We start from the raw sequence: 21045 nt of genomic DNA on the forward strand, positions 1-21045 counted from the left end.
TTTTGTGCTCTCTTGCTTAGAGCCTCTGTCGGTATGTACTCCAGAGAAACTTGTCACTCTTTAGCTTAGATAGCAGGTACGAGCGACAGGAGGTGAGCACTCGCTGAGCAGTGACCATACGGTAGCCAGTTACTCTTTTTTCTTGGGGTAGCAGTAGTAGCAGTAGTAGCAGTATAGAGAGAGAACAGAATAGTGCAACTGGTACGAGTGGTACCTCGTTACGCCTAGCCTTCAACCTTCTCCTTAGTCGGCCTACACTCCCCTACCGTACTGTTGAGTTCCCCAGGGCAGAGCCAGCCTTGTGTGTGTTTTGTCTAGGCTTGTCTTCCCTCGGCTGCACCCCGTCTGTCAAATCCTCCATTCGCCCACTCGCCCACTCATTTTCTACTTTCGCGGCCCTTTCGAACAGCGCAACATGGAATTGTGTCTCTTTTCATGGATTGAGCATCCATCATGTGCATCCCGGAGTGCAATGGGCTTTTTCGATCTAACTCAATCCAACCCACTCCAACCCACTGACCCCATCACTTCCGCATGGCAATTCCTTCTTCCTTCCTACTCTGTAGCTGTATGCCTGTAACTATGCCTCCCTCCCCCTGCCCATCCCCCAGACCAGACAGACCCTTACCCACACGACACCCCCCTCCAGTTCTCGCGTCCCCTAGTGTACCCCTACACTACCTACGTAGGTACCCCGGTAGGTTGACGTCTGTTCATCGAACTTTCTACATGCTCAATAGTTCTCGTACCGTACCACCCACCACCCACCATCACAACCAAAACCCAACCCACCAGCACGTAAGTAGGTACAACCCCAGAATTTCACCTCTGGCACCGGTCTGTAGATTTCATGCCCAACCGTTCACCACCCAGGGAACCGACCTCAAACTATTGGAATCGCACCCACTGCCCGCACAATGGCGCAAGCCATCAAGATTCAAGATCAATCTCTAGATCAAGAAGCTAGCAGTAGAAGCAACGTCTACCGTAGATTCACACCTTGGTAAAACCATCGTAGGATGAAGCAAGCTACCCTTCGGTCCGTACCTAACCTTTCTACCCCAGATCAGCAGAGATTCATCAAATAATTCACGATGCTTTTCTTTTTCCCGCTCACCACACACCCACCCAAATTGTTCCCCACTTGGTGATGGCCTACATATCTAAAGTGCTACTGTAGAGTACAGTCCTATATCCAAAGGGATGAGCCGGACCGGACTGAACTGAACTGACTCGGTACTTAATTTCAATTCGGGTCAAGTCTCAGAGTTGCAGTGTGCATGTCAGAAATTTGTACTCCCTCTCCCTTCTCTGTCCTCCGTCGTATGTAGAAAGAAACCTTCAGGCTTCGGCGTCCTCCACTGGCACTCTCATCACCCCCACACTGTGATAGGCTGGGCGTTTCTAGATTAGTCTAGATAGGAGTAGATACTCAGGAGAACGTTAACGGGCGCGGGCCCGTTTTTTGTTTTTTGGCATAACCCTTTATTATTTTTTTTATTTTATTATTTCTTTTTTCTAGTTGTCCCTTTTTTTTTTTCTAGCTGGATATATCTACTTGCGCCTACATTAGTATACAGCTGGACTGATACTCCGGGGTAAATTTCATCATCGTCTTCGTCATCAGCGAGCAGGGAGAGACGTGCCCTTCAATCAGATCTTCGTTGAAATTTGCCGCGTTCAATTGTAAAAAACACTAGACTACACATGCTGCGCTTCTCGAAACGGATGACGCCCGCTTCAAAGGAGACTGGGGGGGGTACCGGTGGCGAAGGATAGATTCGAAGGGGAAAGAAAAGAAAGGATTGCCAGTTCCAAATCTGATGCACGCATTGGATTGGATCCGTTTCTACGAGGGCCATGGTACATTACTCTACCTACTTTCTCTAGTGGTTGAATTGCAACTGATTTGGCTTGACTGCATGATAGGTAGGGCGATATCCGCGCCTACGATGAGCAGCAATCGGATTTTGTTTAAATCTAGTGGTGTATGGGATCGAGATGAGTATTCTGCTGCTGACGTTCATGCTTTTCACAAAAGTTTTGAGTTATATATGTGTTAGCATGCCTAAAACTACAAGTAAAAGAAAAAATAAAGAAAAATGAAAAATGAAAAATAGATTTCCACCAAAAAAAGAAGTAATAATGGATGACGTGACATGATATGACCTAGACTCTCTGTTCCTGTGCTGTCGTTCGTCCCTGGCCAACCAACGGATGCAACCCCAACCCACCAACTCCACAAACCAACTAAACAACGAAACCAACCAACGCAACCCGAAACAAACATGAGATACGTCGGAAATGACATTTACCCAGCGCCGCAGCAGCAGCAAGGCTGATTGTTTCCCGAAGGGCCTTCTCATACTTTCAAAGCAAACAAACATCTACAATTACAGTACCCAATCGCTCGTTCATGTGCATCTGCGAGCGAAAAAAAGTTTCCATGCAGCGCAGCGCAGCAGTTTAGTTTTTTTTTTGGGGGGGGGTCAACCAACCTTTTTCCATTCCACTAACCACCAAACCCCCGTCCGTCCGTCCATTGGAGAAGAGCGACTTGGGCGACCAATCAACGCAAAAGTGAAACATGCAGCAGGCTGCAGAGAGAGATTCTCGGGGAATTGATTGGAGACGTGGAAGGTGTGAGGTGTGGGATATATCGGTAATCGCTAAACAGCACGAATGACGGGAAGCAGTCGAGATGTGGATGCGGTGATTGGTTCCAGATCTCGACCACACATCTCGCACACTCGAAACAAAACAAAAAAAATAAAAAAGCGAAAACGAAATTTTTTTCACAAACGTTGTGTTACGAGGGGCAAGGGGGGAATTGGACGTTCTGGCCTGAGGGCGGCAGATAAGGCTTGGAAGTCTAGAGTGTCAATCTACAGCATGGTTACTAAATACAAATTAAACCTTCTTTTTTTTCATTTTTTAGATCGTTGAATTTCTTTCTTTTTTGATCTGTTACTGCTTGCCTCGGAGTACTAGTGACGTTCAAGATTGAATCGTAGGATCGCAACACAACCTCCACCTCTCTCCACCTTTCAACGTTACCATCATCACCATCAATCACAACACCACCACCACCATAATGGCCACTACTACTACTACCGGCACCGCATACATCGTTCTGCGTCCTGCCAACTGCGGAGTAATTGTGGGGTCGGGTGCTCCAATGACCCCGCTACCGGCGTACATCAGATACGAACCTATAACACCCAGTCATCTCAGGCAATGATATGCCTACTGTACATATGTACAGTGCCTCTGGGAGTAGCGGTGTGTGCGCCATATGAGATACGCGCGATCGCAAATGGACTTTTTCCTGATGTTTCTTATATCCTCACGATCACTGCAAGCAAGTGTCAGACGTTGGTCCGTGCCTGGAGCTGCCCAAGTGACTTATTTTTTTTAAACTACATACCCGGAAAGTAGAGTAGGGTCAGGGGTTTGCCTACGAGCTAACGCTAAACACATCTCTGGCCGCTCTGATATTATCTATACAGACACTCTATCGTCGATAACGGGAACCAGTCCGGCTGTGCAGCTAACAGTTGGAACTTGGGGGGAGTACAGAGCACGATCCACCGTGGAGAGGAGAGACAGCAGCTATGTATGATGTCCGGTACGCAGCGCAGGAGAGCTCAAGCGGTAATGCGGGGAGAATACCTACATCTACATGATACAGCAGTAGCTTCATATCTCAGCTCATGACTCTTGTTACTTGAATGACCTGCATGACTTGCTAGGGGAAGGGAGGGACCCTCCGATATTTTAACGATCTTTCAGTTCAGACCGATCTCGAAGCTTTTTTTGCAGCTAGGACCTCTCCCCGGTTTGTTTGGTCGCAGCGGATAAACAAAGTAGGGGGAATGGGGGATCATGGGTGGGTGGATCTTGGTTTACGGAGATATTTTTAACAGATACACACATAGGCCTTACGTCTCTCTCACGTACCACACACCCACACCCACTACTTGGCTAGGGTAGGGGTTTTGGAGGCGTGTGCCCTTTCTCCGGTATGTATCATGTACCGAATCTTCAGATCTGATAGAGTACATGCCTACGGTGCATCATCAGCTAGGTTTAGGTATGCTGATAATAATTTGGTGTGGGCCCCGCAAACTCAGCCCGAGAACGTGGATCGGAACAAATTCTTTGGGTACAGACAGATGGTGTGGTGTGGTGTGGTGTAACTTAGCCGTACCGTGCATATTAGAGAATCTAGCGAACACTTTTCTTCCGGAGCGTCATGTTTGGATATGTTTTTGCCGTTCGATAGATGATGGCCGACGCCCATTGCATGACTCCTCTGATCTCCAGACATTATTACTGCGATGAGGCCAGATATGCAGCCCTGGAAAACTGGTAAAACGAACATTACCCCAAAGATATGCCAAAGATATCCCCAAACAAGGTACTTATACCATCTTGTTATTTTTCCAACAACACCCTCTTTGTCTCTTTAAATTTCCTGATGGGCATTTTTGTTTTTCCCGTGCGCGCGCGCGATGTCTTGCCCGCAATGATCATTAACTTAGCGGATGAAACGATGAAACAAAAAATGACTATATAAATATCTCAGATGCGAAAAAAACAGGCACAATCGCCATAACCTCGGGCCCTTCTCACACACCCCTCAGGTCCAATAGCTCTTCACCATCCAGATGAGTAACTAAGACGTGCGTTGTTCGTTGTGCTTTGCTTGCGACGACGTTGAGATGTCCCGCAACAGCATGAGATCGAATTCACTGGCATATACCCGTCCATCGATCTGAAATCGCGGGCTGCCAGGCCCAAATCAAGATATGTAGCCTATGCCTTGCCTTTGCCTTTGCCTTGCCTTGCTTTCTCCCTATGAGAAAATTAAAAAAGCGAGGATGTTTTGGTCAAGTGCAAATTAAGATCCGGCTACAAACGGTATTCGTGTAGCCGAAATCGAAGATTGTTTGTAATTGCAATTGTGTCCTTTGCGAAAAACAGTGTCACATCGATACGAACAACACATAGCCCGTCAGTCCGGTGAGCAGTGATCATAGCTGAAAACCTGGGAAACGGCCCCCGGCCCTATGAAGATGCAAACAAAATCTCACCTACCGCCGGCTTTGATCAAGATGTCGATGTCTGCGATAACATTCAGGTACGGATCGTAGCCTGTACCAACGGGTTCAGTAATTCTTCCCTAGATGTGGATCAGGGCCCCACCATCACGACCACCACCCCTCCCCCCCACCATCACCGCTTATCACTATCACTCAGTAGCCCAGAGAGGAAGTGTATCGTGAGGCCTTAATCGTGAGATCGCAAGATGGGAGACATGAGAGAAATGTATTTTCCCATAGTAGAGAGACAATGACTAGACGGGTAAAATGGTGGTTTCCGGCTCCAAGCCAGGCAGGTTGGTGGAGGTTGTTATCTGCTAAGGCCGGGTATTTGGTTTTTTGCTAGAGAGGAGAAGGAGACTGTCGATCCCCCGCCATCGATGACTAGGGCTCGGGAGGGATGTTTGCCCTACGCAACCCCTTCAAACAAAAATTAGTAACTTACCGGGTTTGCCGCCGACGTTTGTATAAGATGTGGCGGGCTTAGTACGGTGAAATTATTACCTTTTGTCCCGAAATAGGTTTCTGGCAGGCAAGAGTCGTAACAACAATCGCTTAAAACGCCTAGTGCCGATCGTCTGTGGCGGAGATTACCACAGCCTCTTGGCCCGCCACATCTTAATTTAACGACGTCGTCTGTAGATACATAGATATTTGGCCGTTGAGAATTATTTCTCCCTGATAGACCCTGAAGAACGATTTTCGGGCAAAGGAAGAGTACAGGAATATCGTGGCATCCCGACGTCGTTGACAGCTGGAACATTGTAAAACGGTATCTGGCAGAAAGACAGATGTGCACTTGATCTCGCGGTTGGTTGCTGGAAGTGCAAAAACCCCGAGTTTTCCTACAAACCCTACATATGAAGATCACATGCCGGGTTTGCTTGAGCCGTATTTTAGCTTCCTTACTATCTTGCCTTGCGCACTCGTATTTGAGGGAATACTAATCAAAGGAAGAAGAACGAGTTTCATATCACCAGCTATCACTCGTTTTGATAAGGTATGAGAACAACACGCATACAGTTCATATTTTTAGCCATCCATTGTAGCTCGCTCGCCCATTAACCTATCAGGAACCAGTGCCATATGTACCTGCCTCAGTGGGGCGCCTTACGTCTAGCAGAAACAAACATAAGCCTTACGGGGCTGTACCATCTCATGGGCCTTGTCCATCTCTTTGTTCATCGGATCCTCGGGAAGAACAGATGTCCCAGATGTCTCAAGGTGTACTTAGATGTCTTGTACTATTGGCTGAGCAGACGTTCTTCGCTATCGTGAAATGCAGCCGAGTTTTCCGCAGCTGGGACAGAGGGGAAGTGTGATATCATGACAGTCTCAATGCCTGAAGGTGTGAGTTAATACCATGAGCCATAATGGTGGCTTACGAAATATACATGGTTGTTATGATAGGTGTTTAGCCTTTGAGTAGAGGCGACGAATCAGAGATCGGGTTTTATGCGGCAGTCTGAGTGATAGTTCATGAACGAGAACAAGATATCACATTCTCTCGAAATAAACAAAAGTCAAGAAAAAAAAACCACTCGGGTGAGTGAAATAAAAAAGATTTCCCGATTGGAGATTACTGGTGGTCATGAGTACTGATGTGGGCTATAACACATCATATATGATGGCTGAAACAAGGCTTGATGCGCACCGATGCGCAGTTTATACTTGTAAAGCAGTCCATATGGTGATGACACCAACGACACACCCGTCAGGGTAATTCAACTCTTTGACCTATATTTTATTATGTGGTTTAGGTTTTGGGTCTTGAACCTCCAACCACAACTGAGTGCGCGATTTAGGCGCATGTAATTAGCCGCCCGGAAAATACCCATTAAGACCGAGTGATATCTCATGGTGTTTGCGCACTTTCAAGTGAAAACGCCAAGAGATCAGTGTTGCAATGGGTAGGGTTTAGTGTATGCACTGAGGCCATAGCGTCTTATGTTTTTGGTGACAATCATAGCACACCGATTTTTAAATTCAGCATCACGAGGACTATGGACGGCCATCAAACCGCAAAGAAAGAAAACCATATTAGGAAACCTAAGGGCTTGATTAGATGCTTATATCCCTCAATCCTGCGATACCAGATAATTATCATATCTACAGCCACTCATCAAAAGTGTTCGTGATTTAGTTTTAATGTCAATGCGCAGTGTGGCGCACCCGTAACGTTGATGTTATTAATTAATGTTGAGATTTAAAACAACGAAAAATATATAATATAGTTCGTGACTATATATAAAAGAAGATAGGTCATTGATCTTATTCTTCATTGATTCCGGGCGCCATTGATCACTGGGAAAGTCTTCTCTTGGGGTTTTTTTGATGGTCCGCCACGGTTACCTATGGAGAAATGCCTCACTCCGAAATCGGAATCACGAACACTTTTGCAGCGTGGCTGTACATACATATAACCTGTTTGCTTGGCCGTCAACTCCGTACATAAGTACAAGTATACGCTACAGACTTTGCGTATATAGCGTGCTCGATATATATACGTTAATAACTTGCTAGCTCTTTGAAATTAACATTCTTAAAAATACTTGATTACTTTATAAATAGATTTTGAATGTAGATATATGACTACACAGCTAATTCATATCGAGTGATAGTGTATGACGTATGTATTCATGGTCGATCACTCGACTATGAGAAAAAGGAAAGAAATGCCACCAGTGAAGCACTGTTTGTCCATAAGAAGTCATTAAAATTAACTGTCTTCTGTGAAGGTCACACGACTCACAGATGTTACTTTTGATTTTGGAATTTCATAGATTATCGATCTTTGATCTCTTACCAAGATGACCTTAGGAATTTTTTTGTGTTAAGTAAGGTTATCTATGGGGGCTTGTGGACTGACCGGGTGTATTAATTGTGTGTACACACACGGAATGATCTAGAACATTCGTCATAGATCATCACTCGTTTGCAAAGGAGATTTCCCGTTATTAGATACGCTAGACTGGTTACGTATAGAATACATGTGGTTGTAACCTTAGCTCAAATTGCAAATTTCATTGATCGAGTGAGGGGTTGTGAGTATAAATAACTGGAACGTACATGAGTTTAAACAGACTGACGTTGGTTTAGTAACGTTAGCTAGCCCCGGCATTGATCGATTAGCTAGCCCCGGCAAAAAGGACTACCCTAGGTCAGATTCGAACTGACGGCTTTCGCATAGCATACAGATTAAACTATTTTGTATAAGAACGACACGCTAACCACTGCGTCACAAGGGTTAGTACATGTATTAATGGACCCTGAATATCCCCACATACCTAAGAGCTCGTTGTGTAACCATCGGGCGCCGGGGGGTTTTATATGAAAAATCAAGCGTGTATTTAAAGTAGCGTTGAGCCATGTATTAAAAAAGACAAGGGTACTAATTTTAAATACTAAATACATGTATTTAAGTGTATCGCTCTTACAGGAATCTTTAAATCGGAATGTCGCACTTAAAATGCAAATATAGCTAGTCCCATCCCACACTTGCAAGTGAGTGTAAGTAATCGATGTCGCAAGGTGTTATGTCGATTGAATTGTCCACATCCTCTAGATGCTCCATGGCCACATACTCCACATGCTCCATCGCCACATGCTTCACATGCTTCACATGATCCCCTGGCTCCCCTAGCCTCTCAAAACCATCACATTTCCCAGAAGTTGCCAAATCCTCCACCACCACCACAAAGTCCCCGACCTCACGGATACTCGCAGTACCACCACACTTGATTAAAAACCCGATGATCTTAATCAAGACGCCCCGTCTGGCACTGAAATCCATTTCACTATCAAGCACACGCCAAGTACAGTCCTCTTCATCGGCACCCAAAATATCCCAGGCCACGTCTACTGGCGTGCGCCCCGAACCGTCCCGAACATTCACATCCATCCCTCTTTTCAACAGGCTTTTGAAGTACTTAACTGGCATAAGCCAAACGACCGCAACGTGAAGTAGCGTCTCCCCAAAAATGTTCCCATCAAGATCTCCGGCAACCCAATCGATATTCGTACTATCCAAGAAGACAGCAACCTTTTCACGTCTAGATTTAGTTTGAGAGCCCAAACCTGGCTCATACCCGGAGGTAAGGTACGACGGTGTCACAGATGTGTCGGCCCCGTATTCAATCAATACCCGTATTACTTTGGCTGGTACATATTCATTGTCGAATGCCAGTTGGAGTGGCCATTCGCCGGCCAGGTTATCAGCTTCAATACACAGTCCCTTTGATAACGCAAACTTGGTCATTCTAACAGAATCAGAAGAAAAAATAGCCATATGAAGAAGGTTGTTTCTCCCGGCCCATAGATGATCTGGGTCAATTTCCTCGAGCGGAGTGTGAAAGAACAAAGCATTAGCTTCTGCTCGAATCACCGCCCACCGACCCCCCCGGTTCCAGTCAATGGAGTACGAGTCCGTTTCACAAGAACCGTATATAAATTCATTAACAGTTCTTGAGGTCGCAAGCTTTGTACTAGTTCCTAGCCTGATGAATCTCTCCACTCGGCGTTCATCAGTGGCTTGGAGAGCGCTGGAGAGCGCTGAGTGTGCTACCGCGTGTAGAATCAGGCCGTATTGGTCGTATGTGTGCACCATTCCCGGAGGGAGGCAGGATCCTAGAGCCTCTTCCGTTTTGATGGCCATCATAAGGTTCGGCCCGACAGTTAGGATGAGTTCCAGGGTTTCGTCATCGAGCTTCTCGCCGGTAAGACAAAAGTACCAGTAGGTTTTTTCATTTTGTTGTATTCTGAACATCTTTTCCTCGGCATATGACGGATGGGGTTGGTTGAGAAGGAGTATTTGCCCTATTGCCTTCTCGTTTTCGAAAAGCCAGCGAATCATCTTAACATCTCGTTTTGCTGCAGCTTCAAACATGGCAGATATCATGTAGCTAGTGTCATGTAAGAGGTGTTCGTCACGAATCAGCTTGTTGAGAGGGGCACCGAACTCTCGGGGATTAGCATCTCTAAGTGATCTGAGACCATTTATATAGAGGTTTCCAGCGATCTGACAAACGATTTCGTTGGGTAGGGATGAAATAATGTCTTTTCTTATGGGAGGGGCCGCTCTAGAAGCAATTTCTTGTGATGTTCGCTCCATCGTGTTCTGAATAGCATTGATGTAGTTTATGATGAGGTGAGTTGAACTTATAAATCCGGCTTGCGATTGGGGAGGATGCATATGGGTGATGTCCATGGTTCGGTACTGAATGGCTTATTTGGATGTGAGATTTTGGGGGACCGTTAGAGGTTGATGAGTTGTTTATGTAGTGTGTGGATGTAGAACTGTTTGTTGGTGCAATACAGTTGCGGATTTTTAGAGCTGAGGAGCTGATACTTAGCGAAGCGATACCTCGGTGCAATATTCTTAATTTTCTATCCAACCTGTATGCAGTCTAGCCAGATCCATCTACGACATTGAATGGAAATGCTTGAAAACAGTTACTTCAAGGTAACGTATTCATGCTGACGTAGCAGAACATAAACCTACGGAGGTCTTGAAAACTTTACAGTGCCACTAGTCGTTTACATGGCGTAAATGTCTGCAAATGTCAACTCATATAACCCTATTCAAGTTGTTTTACATATATTATCAAGCTTCAGAACCACAACAGCGAGCGTCGATCTTACATAGCCAGGTGTATGCATATATGTAATTCAATTCTATAAAGATCTGTGGCGTGTGACTTATGCAGGGGAGATATGGCTAAAAAGAAAAATTACAAAACAAAACCACTAAGTCAATGCTTCCAATGCAGTCCATGACAGCCAGAATTCTGAACTTATCGCCACTTTCGTTTGGTTGGCGGTAGGGGATATAGGACGTTCTACAAGCATACATGTATACGCTAAGCGAGGTGTTTCGTAAAGAAATGTTGCCCTGTAATTTTTTTTGTAATTTCACAGAAGTGAAAAAATCTAATATTTAGGTCACCACGCCACTATCGATCCGTGGCTGGCTGTTGACAAATACAAAATTATGGGGCGCAGTAATTATAGGAGAGCAAGCTGTAAAGTTTACGCACTACGTATCGCGACTCGCACTGTGGGTGGATCCACTAGGCCATACATGTAGATATCGATGAGACTCAGCTAGCTAATATTAGAGCTAGACCCAAGTTACGCCAATGTGACACGACGGCGGAGTTGCCAGCGGAAAACTGTTTCCCAGTCACAGACGACAACACCATTACAAATAACCGAAGGTTGACCTAAGTAACTTGGAGATAGTAAATCAAGCACAACATGCTAAAACTGATTACATATAGTACCCTAACCGGAATCTCAACATACCTAGATGGACGAGTGATATATGATGATTAGAGGTCACTGACCTTACTTTTTTTTTTTTTTTAATTCATTAATTTCACTGACCGTACTGATTCCTTGAGTTTCCCAAAATTCTGCTGCAAAAAATCAAAAGCTTTCAAGTCGTTATGAAGCTTAAACCTTAAAATATTAAAAAGTAGTACGAAGTACCGTTAAAGTACATACATATAATCCGCTCCTTCATGACATATCACTCGTTGTCATACACTATGTAAGTAGGCGAATATTTCAATCCCTTTTGTTCTTTTGAGCAGCGACTTATCAATTTTACTTTACAGTAAATGAAGAAGACACGCCATGGATGATATTTTTGAAAGCAGCTGTAGTTATCTCAAGGGGGCGTGAGGTGCGATATTCCGCAGGGCACAGTATGCAGTAATTGTACGTACGAAGTGGTGGTATGACTCCGCGACCGCACACGGTCGCAAATCTTCTCCACCTCGTTCAGCTTTGGGCCCCCCCCGGGGGGGGGGGGCTTGGCGCCCTGGACGGTGGCGAGTCACAATAAAGTCATACAAAATCGGTGTGCTGCCAATCGACTTAACAGCTCGAACTCCATCCTCTCCGCAGCCTTCGGGCCCTCCATGATCTCTCCCATCATGTCCGAACCAGGTGGAAAGTCGTGCTCGAAAATAGGCTCTTCAGCTCCCTTCATATTTGTCAACACTGCCTGCCTGAAATGCCAATGCAAAAGTTGATCAGCTGGGCGACACGGATCCTCAAGAAGTTGCTGATCGAGATGCCTTCCTGCCACACCAAGTCCATCACCGTCAAAGCTGGCAATCATGTAGTTGTCCTGAAACAGTCATCAGCCGACGCGCTGCACTTCATAGAAATAAGGCATTCATACATCAGGATTAATCGACAGAGCGTTTTCCGGCTGAACAGTGATCCAGCGGCCGTGGTTCTGTTCCACCCGGTACCCTTCATATGCCAAAGGAAAGATGTGAGCAGCTTGAAAACCCCGATAGTCACCCCACTGAGCTCTATGTGCTCTGCGTCCTGAAATAACACATCGTCGGTCTCGTTCACGGACAGCATCACGAAACACTGCAACATGAGTTCCGCTATTCACTGAGATCGTACGAAGCAAAGGAATTTCATTGCTAATAGAAATAGAGCCTGTATAAAGTTAACTGCTTGACCTGTAGCCAATAGAAACCTCGTACCTGTAGTGATAATATAGTAATTACCAGCTTGCAGAGCCTGTTCATCTCTTTGAACATCCGTACCATTCTCACGCTGTAGATGATAGTTGCCGTCAAAAAACAAGAAGACCTCTAGCATCGCGTACAAGTTCGCATTTGTGATATCGTTGCTGCGAATGAAGCCTCCGAGAACAGTAATTGGGTCGTTAGCATCGTAGATGTGGATATCGCGTCCAAGTGCGCGATTAGCAGCCATGAGTCGTCGGTATCCCGTAAACCGTCGAGACAATGCTGACACCCCTTTGTAAATGCCAAGAGGGGGCTAGAGCCAATAGGTTCTGTGGCTTTCGGTCTCACATTAGGGGTGTCAGTATCGACGGTTTATGGGATACTGGCCGGAAGCGACTTAGGGCCCGTTTGGAGGAAGTAAAGTTTAGAAATCCTTAAACGGAGTTTGGTTTGCCAAACATGGATACCGTTTGGTGGGTTTAGCGCATGTATTTTGGTGAGGATGTGCGTTGCAACATGGAAAAGCAAGTCAGACCTAATTTTTCAAAACTCCGTTAAAATCATCAAAACTGCACTTAAAAGTAGCATGCTACTCGAGCGTTCATTAAATGGTCGGATATCGTTGCAACCAAATCCCTACTAAGAATTCCGACCATTTAATAAACGCATGAGTAAACACATCAACTTTTCTCATAACGGGATTTTCAGTTTTAACGGAGTTTTTGGACTTTTTAACTCCGTTTAGGCGCGCCCTTACCCGTGCCGCCAAGCGCCGCCCATTGCGGGGTCGCTGCTTTAAAGCACAGAAGGCACAATGTCGCTCTGGGCCGGTGGGCTTGGCGTTATGGTAAGCTTGAGCTTACCAGGTGGAGAATACTGTAAAAAGTGTACTCATGCGTTCATTAAATGGTCGGAATTCTTAGTAGGGATTTGGTTGCAACGATATCCGACTATTTAATTAACGCCCGAGTATAGCCGTATTCGAAAAGTACTGGTACCCTACTATATTGAGTCGTTCATGAATTTTAGCCCACCAACAACCATGGCACTCGCGCATACTCAACTTATTGACAGGTATGACCGCAATAGAGACATTGCAGCTCTCTCTGACAACGGTCTCGAATATGAGAATTGCAAAGCAGAAAGGATTGCCTCGTGAGTTTGGCCCGGCCGGAGGTGCCAAAACTTTTCGAATGCGGCTGTACATGCATTTTTGCGGCTGCCAGGAGGGGGGAATCATACCCCGTTCTAACCATAATTAAACGGCACGTTCTCGTAATTCACGGACGACACATGCTCAGGCTCTGATAGCAGAAAGCGCAAGCTCGAATTATCTCTGATAAGTAATAATAATTAGGAAAACAGAAGAGACGAGAATAGACTACAGGAAACTAGCTACTTCCAACACAGTTGCTTTTAGTGACCTGTCCTGACCTGAGGTCACCACGTAGTTACACAACCACCTAGCCTGCGCCACAACGTTACACGACGCGCTGACTAACGTCCCTCGCCGGACGCTCGCATGAGTTAATTATGGCGGGATCTGCTTGAGGAACTTCAGAAACTATCGTCAGAGTAATTGTATGGCTGTCGTCCTGCACGTTTTTGTGACGGAGATGGAGAAAAAGACCGATAGAAGGCCCAAGCCTTTCTATTTGAGCGACCTCATGTCCAAGGCCGGGTAACCCAGCACAGGGAAAATACAGAAACAGCCGCCTGTACTTGCCTTGTGGGGAAATTTTGTGCCAACAGGCGCGGAGGCCTTTAAAAAGGACGTGAAGAAGGTAGAGATTAAGTTCTTTGAAACAGTGCATTTTGCCTTGAAGATGCATCTGAAGGAAATTCCGTTGGCTATAGTAGAATTTTTGGGGAACAATGTATAGAATCTTATCTTTAGGCCTCTCAGTCCAAACAAAGTAGTTAGGCGTAATATAATTCTTTTTGAAAAATACCCATTCAAGCGCCCGATGATTGGATCGAGCAAGAAATATAAAAATACAGAAAAAAATGCACCAAAAGAGATATAACATGACAATGGTCAAGGTATACCTTACTCCACTTACATCTCTTCAGTCCACTCCCGCGCCCCTAGAACCGACCCCGGTTCTATAATTGCTACAGCTCACTCTTATAATCCCTCTTCTCAATCCCAATATCATCAATAATTTTCCCCGCTGTATCCAGCGGAGCCTCCACATGACCTTCGAGCTCTAGCCACGCCGCAGTGAACGCAGTGGTAAGAGATGCCCAATCCTTAACGGTCTGCATGTCCAAATGTTTGCCATCATCATTCATGGTGTGCCACACATTCGGAAATGGAATTGGGATAACGTGGAAAATCTCCACACCACGCGCTTGGAACGGGATGTGATCGTCCAATATCGTGTGCCAGTCGGCACTCGCAGGTTTCATAGGTGGGTCATAGAACCATTTTCCAGGAGAAGCTCCATGTGAGAGAAAAAGGTTGGATTCGCGCATGCGAGTTTCAAGATCGGACATAAGATTGTATGCCCAATGAGTGGTTCTGAAGTAAGATGGGACTCTAGGGTTTTGAGAGCCGAGAAGATCGAGGAGAAGGAAGAGGTCAACGTTAGAAATCTCGTTATGGCGGCTGGACAGCGCAGGATGGTGCGAAGCTTCCCAGGTCTCTGCTAAACTCCTGTTTGCCAGATATATTAGTACATGTTACCGGATTTGCTGTCGGGCCAAAACACACCTAGCTCCATAAAGCGAATCATCGTCCGACCAGTTATGAAAGGCTTCCTCTCCATCTAGAAATAATAACATAATTCCCTTCCTAGCAATGTCGTCTTCATCATCGAGACCGTCCCCTGTTTCCCCATTCGCTTCAAGATCTGCCCACTTCCTAGTCAGAGCTGCATCAATGCTTTGTGCTATGTGTAGAAGCAAAGCGCACGGGACCGCTGAGTCTGTCGCGCCAATAAAGTCCTTCGGCGTCAATTTCGAGTCGTAATGAGCGACAATAACTAGCCGACCAACATCGCCCGGCTGTGCCCATGGGGGATCACGTGTTGCCATAAAGTTGACAAAGGGAACCTCTTTTCCATTTGAGGTAGGCGTTACGGAGGAGGAGTTCTGAGTGGCAAGAGTCCATGATGGAAGCTCTGAGGTGAAAAAGCTATGGAAATGATTAAGGACTTTGAGTGATCCCTCAGTACCGGGGACGCGAGGGATTAAGATCGGAGAGAGGAGCTTTCCCGTGTTAATATCAAAATCTGCATCTGAGGGGTTTGGCAGGAAGTTTAAAGTGTTATCTGATAGATCCTTCCATGCTGAGGCGAGAGAAGCTATGGTGAGCAATATGAAGGGTGAAATCATGATCATGATGGGCCCCAAATGTCGCAACCGGAGTCGCGGACCGGAGTGTAAAGAATAAATATCGTGGAGTCTTAGTGTCCTTAGCTGGTATTCGGTTGTCTAAGTCTAGGTGCTTACACGAGAGACCGTTGGTTGGTAGGTGTCCTGAGTAAAGCAGGGGCCATTTGCCGATCCACGATACGCGGTTAGGCCCAGGGACACAACGATAATAAACTTACGGCTGCATGATTAGACCCTGATCAACATCCATGGTCCAGGACAGTGTGATCCTTCAAGATTGAATTCTGAGTCTCATCATTTTTCCATTCCAATGCCATCCCGAAACTGATTCCCGTATAGTGCAGTCTGAAGCTCTCGAGCTCACTTGTATAAGGAAATTAACTGGAGTACATACATTAGTCAATGAGAAGAGAGATCTGACTGACTGGTATTCTATTGGGTTAACAGGACACTTCGATTTCGTTGGAAACTTACTTTACGTATTCAGAACTTAGATCACAACGACGGCCGCGGCCTTTCAATTTCCCAGAAATCATCTTTAATCGATTTCACTCCTGCAAAGTTAATGGCTGCATATAATAATCAAATACATAAAAGGCTATCAATAATGATCCTAAGCCTAGTCCTGAACCTAGCTATGAGCTCCACAGGGCAATGCCACCCCATCACCCTAGCCACAATTCATGAATAAGCAACTGCTAGCCAGCTTGCTGGCGGTAGTGGCCTATCAAGATTGAGGTCATGTAGGGTGGAATTGGATTGTTTGATTACTGAGAAGGATACCGTAAGGCATCATCAAAGAGCATTTTGAGAAAGTATAGGATCTAAAGATGAAACCACCCCCTTTGAGGACACTAATACATGTAGTATTAAAGATCAATGGGGTTGTAAGTTGAAATGTATTAAATGCAGAACTTGGCGCATAAGTATCCTATTGAACATCCTCCCTTTTATTTTATTACTATTTAGAATTGCCTCCTACTTTGTAACAATAGTGATGACATCCTCGTCAGCAACGACATGCCCCAGCCCTACTCTCTGTGGGACATGTCTTGCACTTGCGCCCCAAACAAGAGCATACTTGAAGCTCTCCTTCAATGTCCTATGCACCTGGTCGCAGACATCCTCGACGGTAGAATCCTGCCTCACAATGAGGGCCTCGGTAAAATCGGGGTCTACACCCTTGCGTTTGGTGTATATCCGCATCAGGTTCAGCTCCTTCCAGGCACGTTCAACAACGTCGCTGATACCAAGATCAAGCTCGCAGGACATGACGACGGTATGGTCTTCGTGAGCGAGTTGATCGAGGAATTCCATGCTGATACAGTCGATCTTGTTGTACACATAAAGGCTAAGGAAATTAATATTGGTATTTTGGAGGGTTTTAGTGGTATTACCATTTAATGTATTTTCGATTGGCCTCCATGATCACATCAATAAAGTCGTCAACAGTGGCTTTTATGCGTTAGTGGTTTTTAATATATCAGCCAGTGGTTGGTGGATGTACGTACCATCTTCATCTCTAACTAAGACCTCGCAATTGAGCATTTTATAATCCCTCAGGATATTGTAAATCATCTGTCCTTTCATGAGCAAGACTTCCCTTCTAGCGCATAAGATTCCACTCTCACCTTCTCATCCAAATTCTTTGGTGTGCTCATGAAATTAATCTTCATACCTCCAGCTTTCTTTTGCTTCAGGTAGATATTTGGTCTTTGCCTGTTAAGCCTAATACCCACCGCCTCCAGTTCGGCCTCTAACAGGGCCCTTTGCTCTGCCTTCTTCGTCGCATCCAAGACCATCATGATCAAGTCGCTCGTCTTCGCCGCCGAGATAACTTGTCGCCCTCTACCCTTGCCTTCGGAGGCCCCCTCAATGATACCCGGTAAATCCAGAATCTGGATCTCTGCACCCCCGTATTCCAAAACTCCCGGGATAGCCGTAAGGGTCGTAAAAGAGTATGCCGCAACTTCAGATTTCGTCTTCGTGATCTTCGACAGAAGGGTTGACTTTCCGACGGAAGGGAATCCAACGAGCGCAATACGTGCATCTAAACCCTCGTATATGGTAAGTTACAACTCTATCTGCACATAAAGATAAATAATACGGTAAACAGACCTCCGCTCTTAGAAACGTCGAAACCCGTTCCCGCTCCCGCACCAGCTCCGGGAGCAGGTTCGAGAAGTTGCGCACGTAGACGCGCAAGCTTTCCCTTGAGGAGACCGAGATGGTATTCGGTGGCTTTGTTTTTTCTGCAAGCGAGAAAGTGCGGGTCGTTAGCCTACCCTTTCGCAGTTTTACGATTATCGAAGTATGCAATGGTGTGTCTTAATTACTGAGTCCGCCGCATCTCCTCCTCAATTTCTTTAATCTTTTCGCTGACACCCATTGTGAATTTAAGCTCGTGGTATTATTCGGAAAGGGTGTTTCTGGGTTTTCTGGGTTTCCTGGGCCTATGGAGTGATATAGGTTTGGCGTTTGCGAATAGCAAAGTTGAGGCTCGGAATTGGTTGTTAGATTGTTAGATGCAGCGCGGGGTTGACCGTTGGAGAGTGGCCCGTGCAACTGAGGTCAGGTTCTTGATCTTGGCGATTCATGACCTCCAGCGACCGCCGAGTCAGATTCCATGATTATATATTATGAAGTAGCTCTAGTCCCGAGTCAGACTCTATAATGCTCGTGGAGAAACATCATCCCCTGGCCTAATCTCAAGCGAACCTAGTTCAATGGTGAATGCGCAGTTTACGTCAAAACTAGAAGAACCGCACTAACCCATCTGTAAAGAGTGTTTTTTCCATAGTTGGATTATATACAATTAACGTTACTAGGGGCTGGCCCGGTGTTACTACCGCGAAGAGTGATTAACGATCTAGATATACTGGTAACAGTGATGGATCCATAACTTTAGATTGTAGATTTATAGATCATAGTTCACGTTCCTTGATTTATAGTTGTCCCTGCCGAAAACTGACTATGATCATCTATTCTTTAATCGACTTTTTATCTACCACATAACCCTAGGTCTCTTAATACGAAAGTCAGGTATAGAGCCGGCAAACCAAAAAACCCTTTCCTCGTAATAGGATGCGATCTAACTTCTTTTGTAGTAAATATTATAATTCCAAGACTTGTTAAAATCTGATGCATGTAGTTGCAATATACAGGTTCGATGAGGGTTATATTACGTAGATTAATTGCCCAATCATCCTACATGTACGTAGTTACACCTATCAAGATGTGCTTCCTTACTGTAAGTAAAAATGTGATCCGGATGCGCTGGAGAAATATTTCATAATGGAAAGCATTCACCACACATATATATAGGCATGAGCAAAATATCCGGCTCGATAATCGAGAGTGTCAACCAAATAAAGGGGATATCCACGTGAATAGTGGAAGATGTAGAGACAAAGAAAGCCTGGGTTCGTGGCGTTGGAGCAATTGCAGAACGAAAAGGCAGTAAAGAAATGTATGACGGCTGGTCATCATACGAACAGGGACATGATCCATCAAATCATTTGATGTATATCCGACTAGTTTCTCTTGCGGAACATTTCTTCCTAATTACTATATTTATGTTCCCAAGTTAAAATATCTGAAGTGGATAAAAAGATATCCACAATCCTAAAGGTGGCTCCCTAGCTAGCACATGAATAGGAACACGATGTGTGTGTTCACGGTCTGACGAGCCCCAGTTCAATCGTATATTCCGCTCTGCATGGTCCCTAAACTTCTAGATTGATAGCCTTGCCGAATTTCGCATATAGCTTCACCTTTAATTCCCCCATGATTTCATCGTTCCTCTCAATTTTTTCCTCTAGAGCCTTGATCTCCTCAATGATATCCTGTGCCGACTTCTCGAGTAGCTGCTGAACGTCCTCGAGTGGGAGGTGTAGGAATGAATCGCCGATTTTGTAGCTATTTGGTTGACATTAGTATCACACGATAAAACCGGAAATCATAAAGGTAGATAGCCTACGTACGGTATCATATCATCTTCATCGGCAAGTTCAAGCTCACTGGTCACGTCGTCGATATATTCCTTCTCTTGCTATACGCAACCACACCCATTAGACACAGGGACACAAACCGAATAGCACATGGCAGGGAAGGAACTTACATTCTTCTTCTCAAGCTCCTCCTTCAATATTCCTTGTTTCTGGTGGAGAGTGGAGAACTTGTTGATGTTGTTTTGATCCTCCCGGGTCACGACTGTGTCCGTCTGGGCCTCATCTTCTCGGGAAAGCTGGCGGAGCGCGGTCATCAGCTTGGAGCGAGAAGACACGAGGTAGAGTGGGAGGGATAAGTACCATGCGTCGATCCATCGTGGCTTTATGGGGTGTTGGAGAGCGGAAATTGGGGGGGGGGGGGGTAGATGAGGCTCTTTGGTGGGGTTGTTGGTGTTAGTTGATTGGCGCGCACGGACCATCATGATTCAAAATGCTAGACTAGCGGGAGAGCTACATGACATGTACGTACATGTAGTCACCCGTTATCACTCGCTTCAAACTTCTAAAGCGACATCAGAAATGATAATCCAGGAATCGACTGTCAACTCTATTAATATCATCATTTACCTTGGGGAGAAAAATGAATACATGTGTGGATTTTGTCTAGAATCACATGTTAACGCAGATAGCGGTACGTCTCGATCTCATGTTCTCAGAACCAAGACAAATATACATCTAGTAGCTAGCAAGTGAAGGATATCTAAATCGTTACCAAGTGTTCCCCGATTCATGACTGGATGCGGCGTTCGATGCTTGAAACATCCATTTCTGAAAACGTTCTCTAGAGTTTAAATCTGATCTGCAAATTTTATCGGATGTTTTGGTATTTCTGGCTGTTGATGAACTCAGAAGGCCTAATCCAACAGGTTGCCATATTCAAATACTCCATCTCTGCGGGGATCCGTTCGTCCGATCTGGAAAGAAGCTCTGTAGTGCTTAATACAGCGCACTCAATAGTATACGTATAGTAGTTAATTGTACCTACATATAGTACGTACAAGTATACGTATAGTCTGTTGGAAAGTACCTGCAAGTATGTGTAACCGGCTAATCTTTACATGTATATCTGAAAATCAGGCCAGGATAACTTGAGAC

General features: G+C 45.3%; 5 protein-coding genes across 5 annotated transcripts; all 5 read right to left on the minus strand.

Moving 5' to 3' along the window:
- Positions 1-8586: 8586 nt before the first annotated feature.
- Positions 8587-10311, minus strand: H6S33_000104 (uncharacterized protein; the record flags this gene model as incomplete). The annotated part of the gene is made up of 1 exon (XM_044831445.1): positions 8587-10311. The coding sequence occupies one exon, from the start codon at positions 10309-10311 to the stop codon at positions 8587-8589; it is 1725 nt and encodes a 574-aa protein (XP_044699663.1).
- Positions 10312-11943: 1632 nt separating this feature from the next.
- On the minus strand, positions 11944-12848 carry H6S33_000105 (uncharacterized protein; the record flags this gene model as incomplete). Its single annotated transcript, XM_044831446.1, has 3 exons — positions 11944-12240; positions 12295-12566; positions 12614-12848. The coding sequence occupies 3 exons, from the start codon at positions 12846-12848 to the stop codon at positions 11944-11946; spliced, it is 804 nt and encodes a 267-aa protein (XP_044699664.1).
- Positions 12849-14716: 1868 nt separating this feature from the next.
- Positions 14717-15946, minus strand: H6S33_000106 (uncharacterized protein; the record flags this gene model as incomplete). Its single annotated transcript, XM_044831447.1, has 2 exons — positions 14717-15260; positions 15318-15946. The coding sequence occupies 2 exons, from the start codon at positions 15944-15946 to the stop codon at positions 14717-14719; spliced, it is 1173 nt and encodes a 390-aa protein (XP_044699665.1).
- Positions 15947-16918: 972 nt separating this feature from the next.
- On the minus strand, positions 16919-18329 carry H6S33_000107 (uncharacterized protein; the record flags this gene model as incomplete). Its single annotated transcript, XM_044831448.1, has 6 exons — positions 16919-17291; positions 17338-17395; positions 17452-17518; positions 17572-17990; positions 18059-18192; positions 18277-18329. The coding sequence occupies 6 exons, from the start codon at positions 18327-18329 to the stop codon at positions 16919-16921; spliced, it is 1104 nt and encodes a 367-aa protein (XP_044699666.1).
- A 1336-nt stretch (positions 18330-19665) lies between these two features.
- H6S33_000108 (uncharacterized protein) lies at positions 19666-20265 on the minus strand (the record flags this gene model as incomplete). The annotated part of the gene is made up of 4 exons (XM_044831449.1): positions 19666-19858; positions 19924-19991; positions 20061-20186; positions 20251-20265. 4 exons carry the CDS (start codon positions 20263-20265, stop codon positions 19666-19668), a joined length of 402 nt encoding a protein of 133 aa, XP_044699667.1.
- Between the last annotated feature and the right edge of the window lie 780 nt (positions 20266-21045).

The sequence above is a fragment of the Morchella sextelata genome (assembly GCF_020137385.1).
Source record: "Morchella sextelata strain SCLS chromosome Unknown scls_1, whole genome shotgun sequence".
Taxonomy (NCBI): Eukaryota; Fungi; Ascomycota; class Pezizomycetes; order Pezizales; family Morchellaceae; genus Morchella; species Morchella sextelata.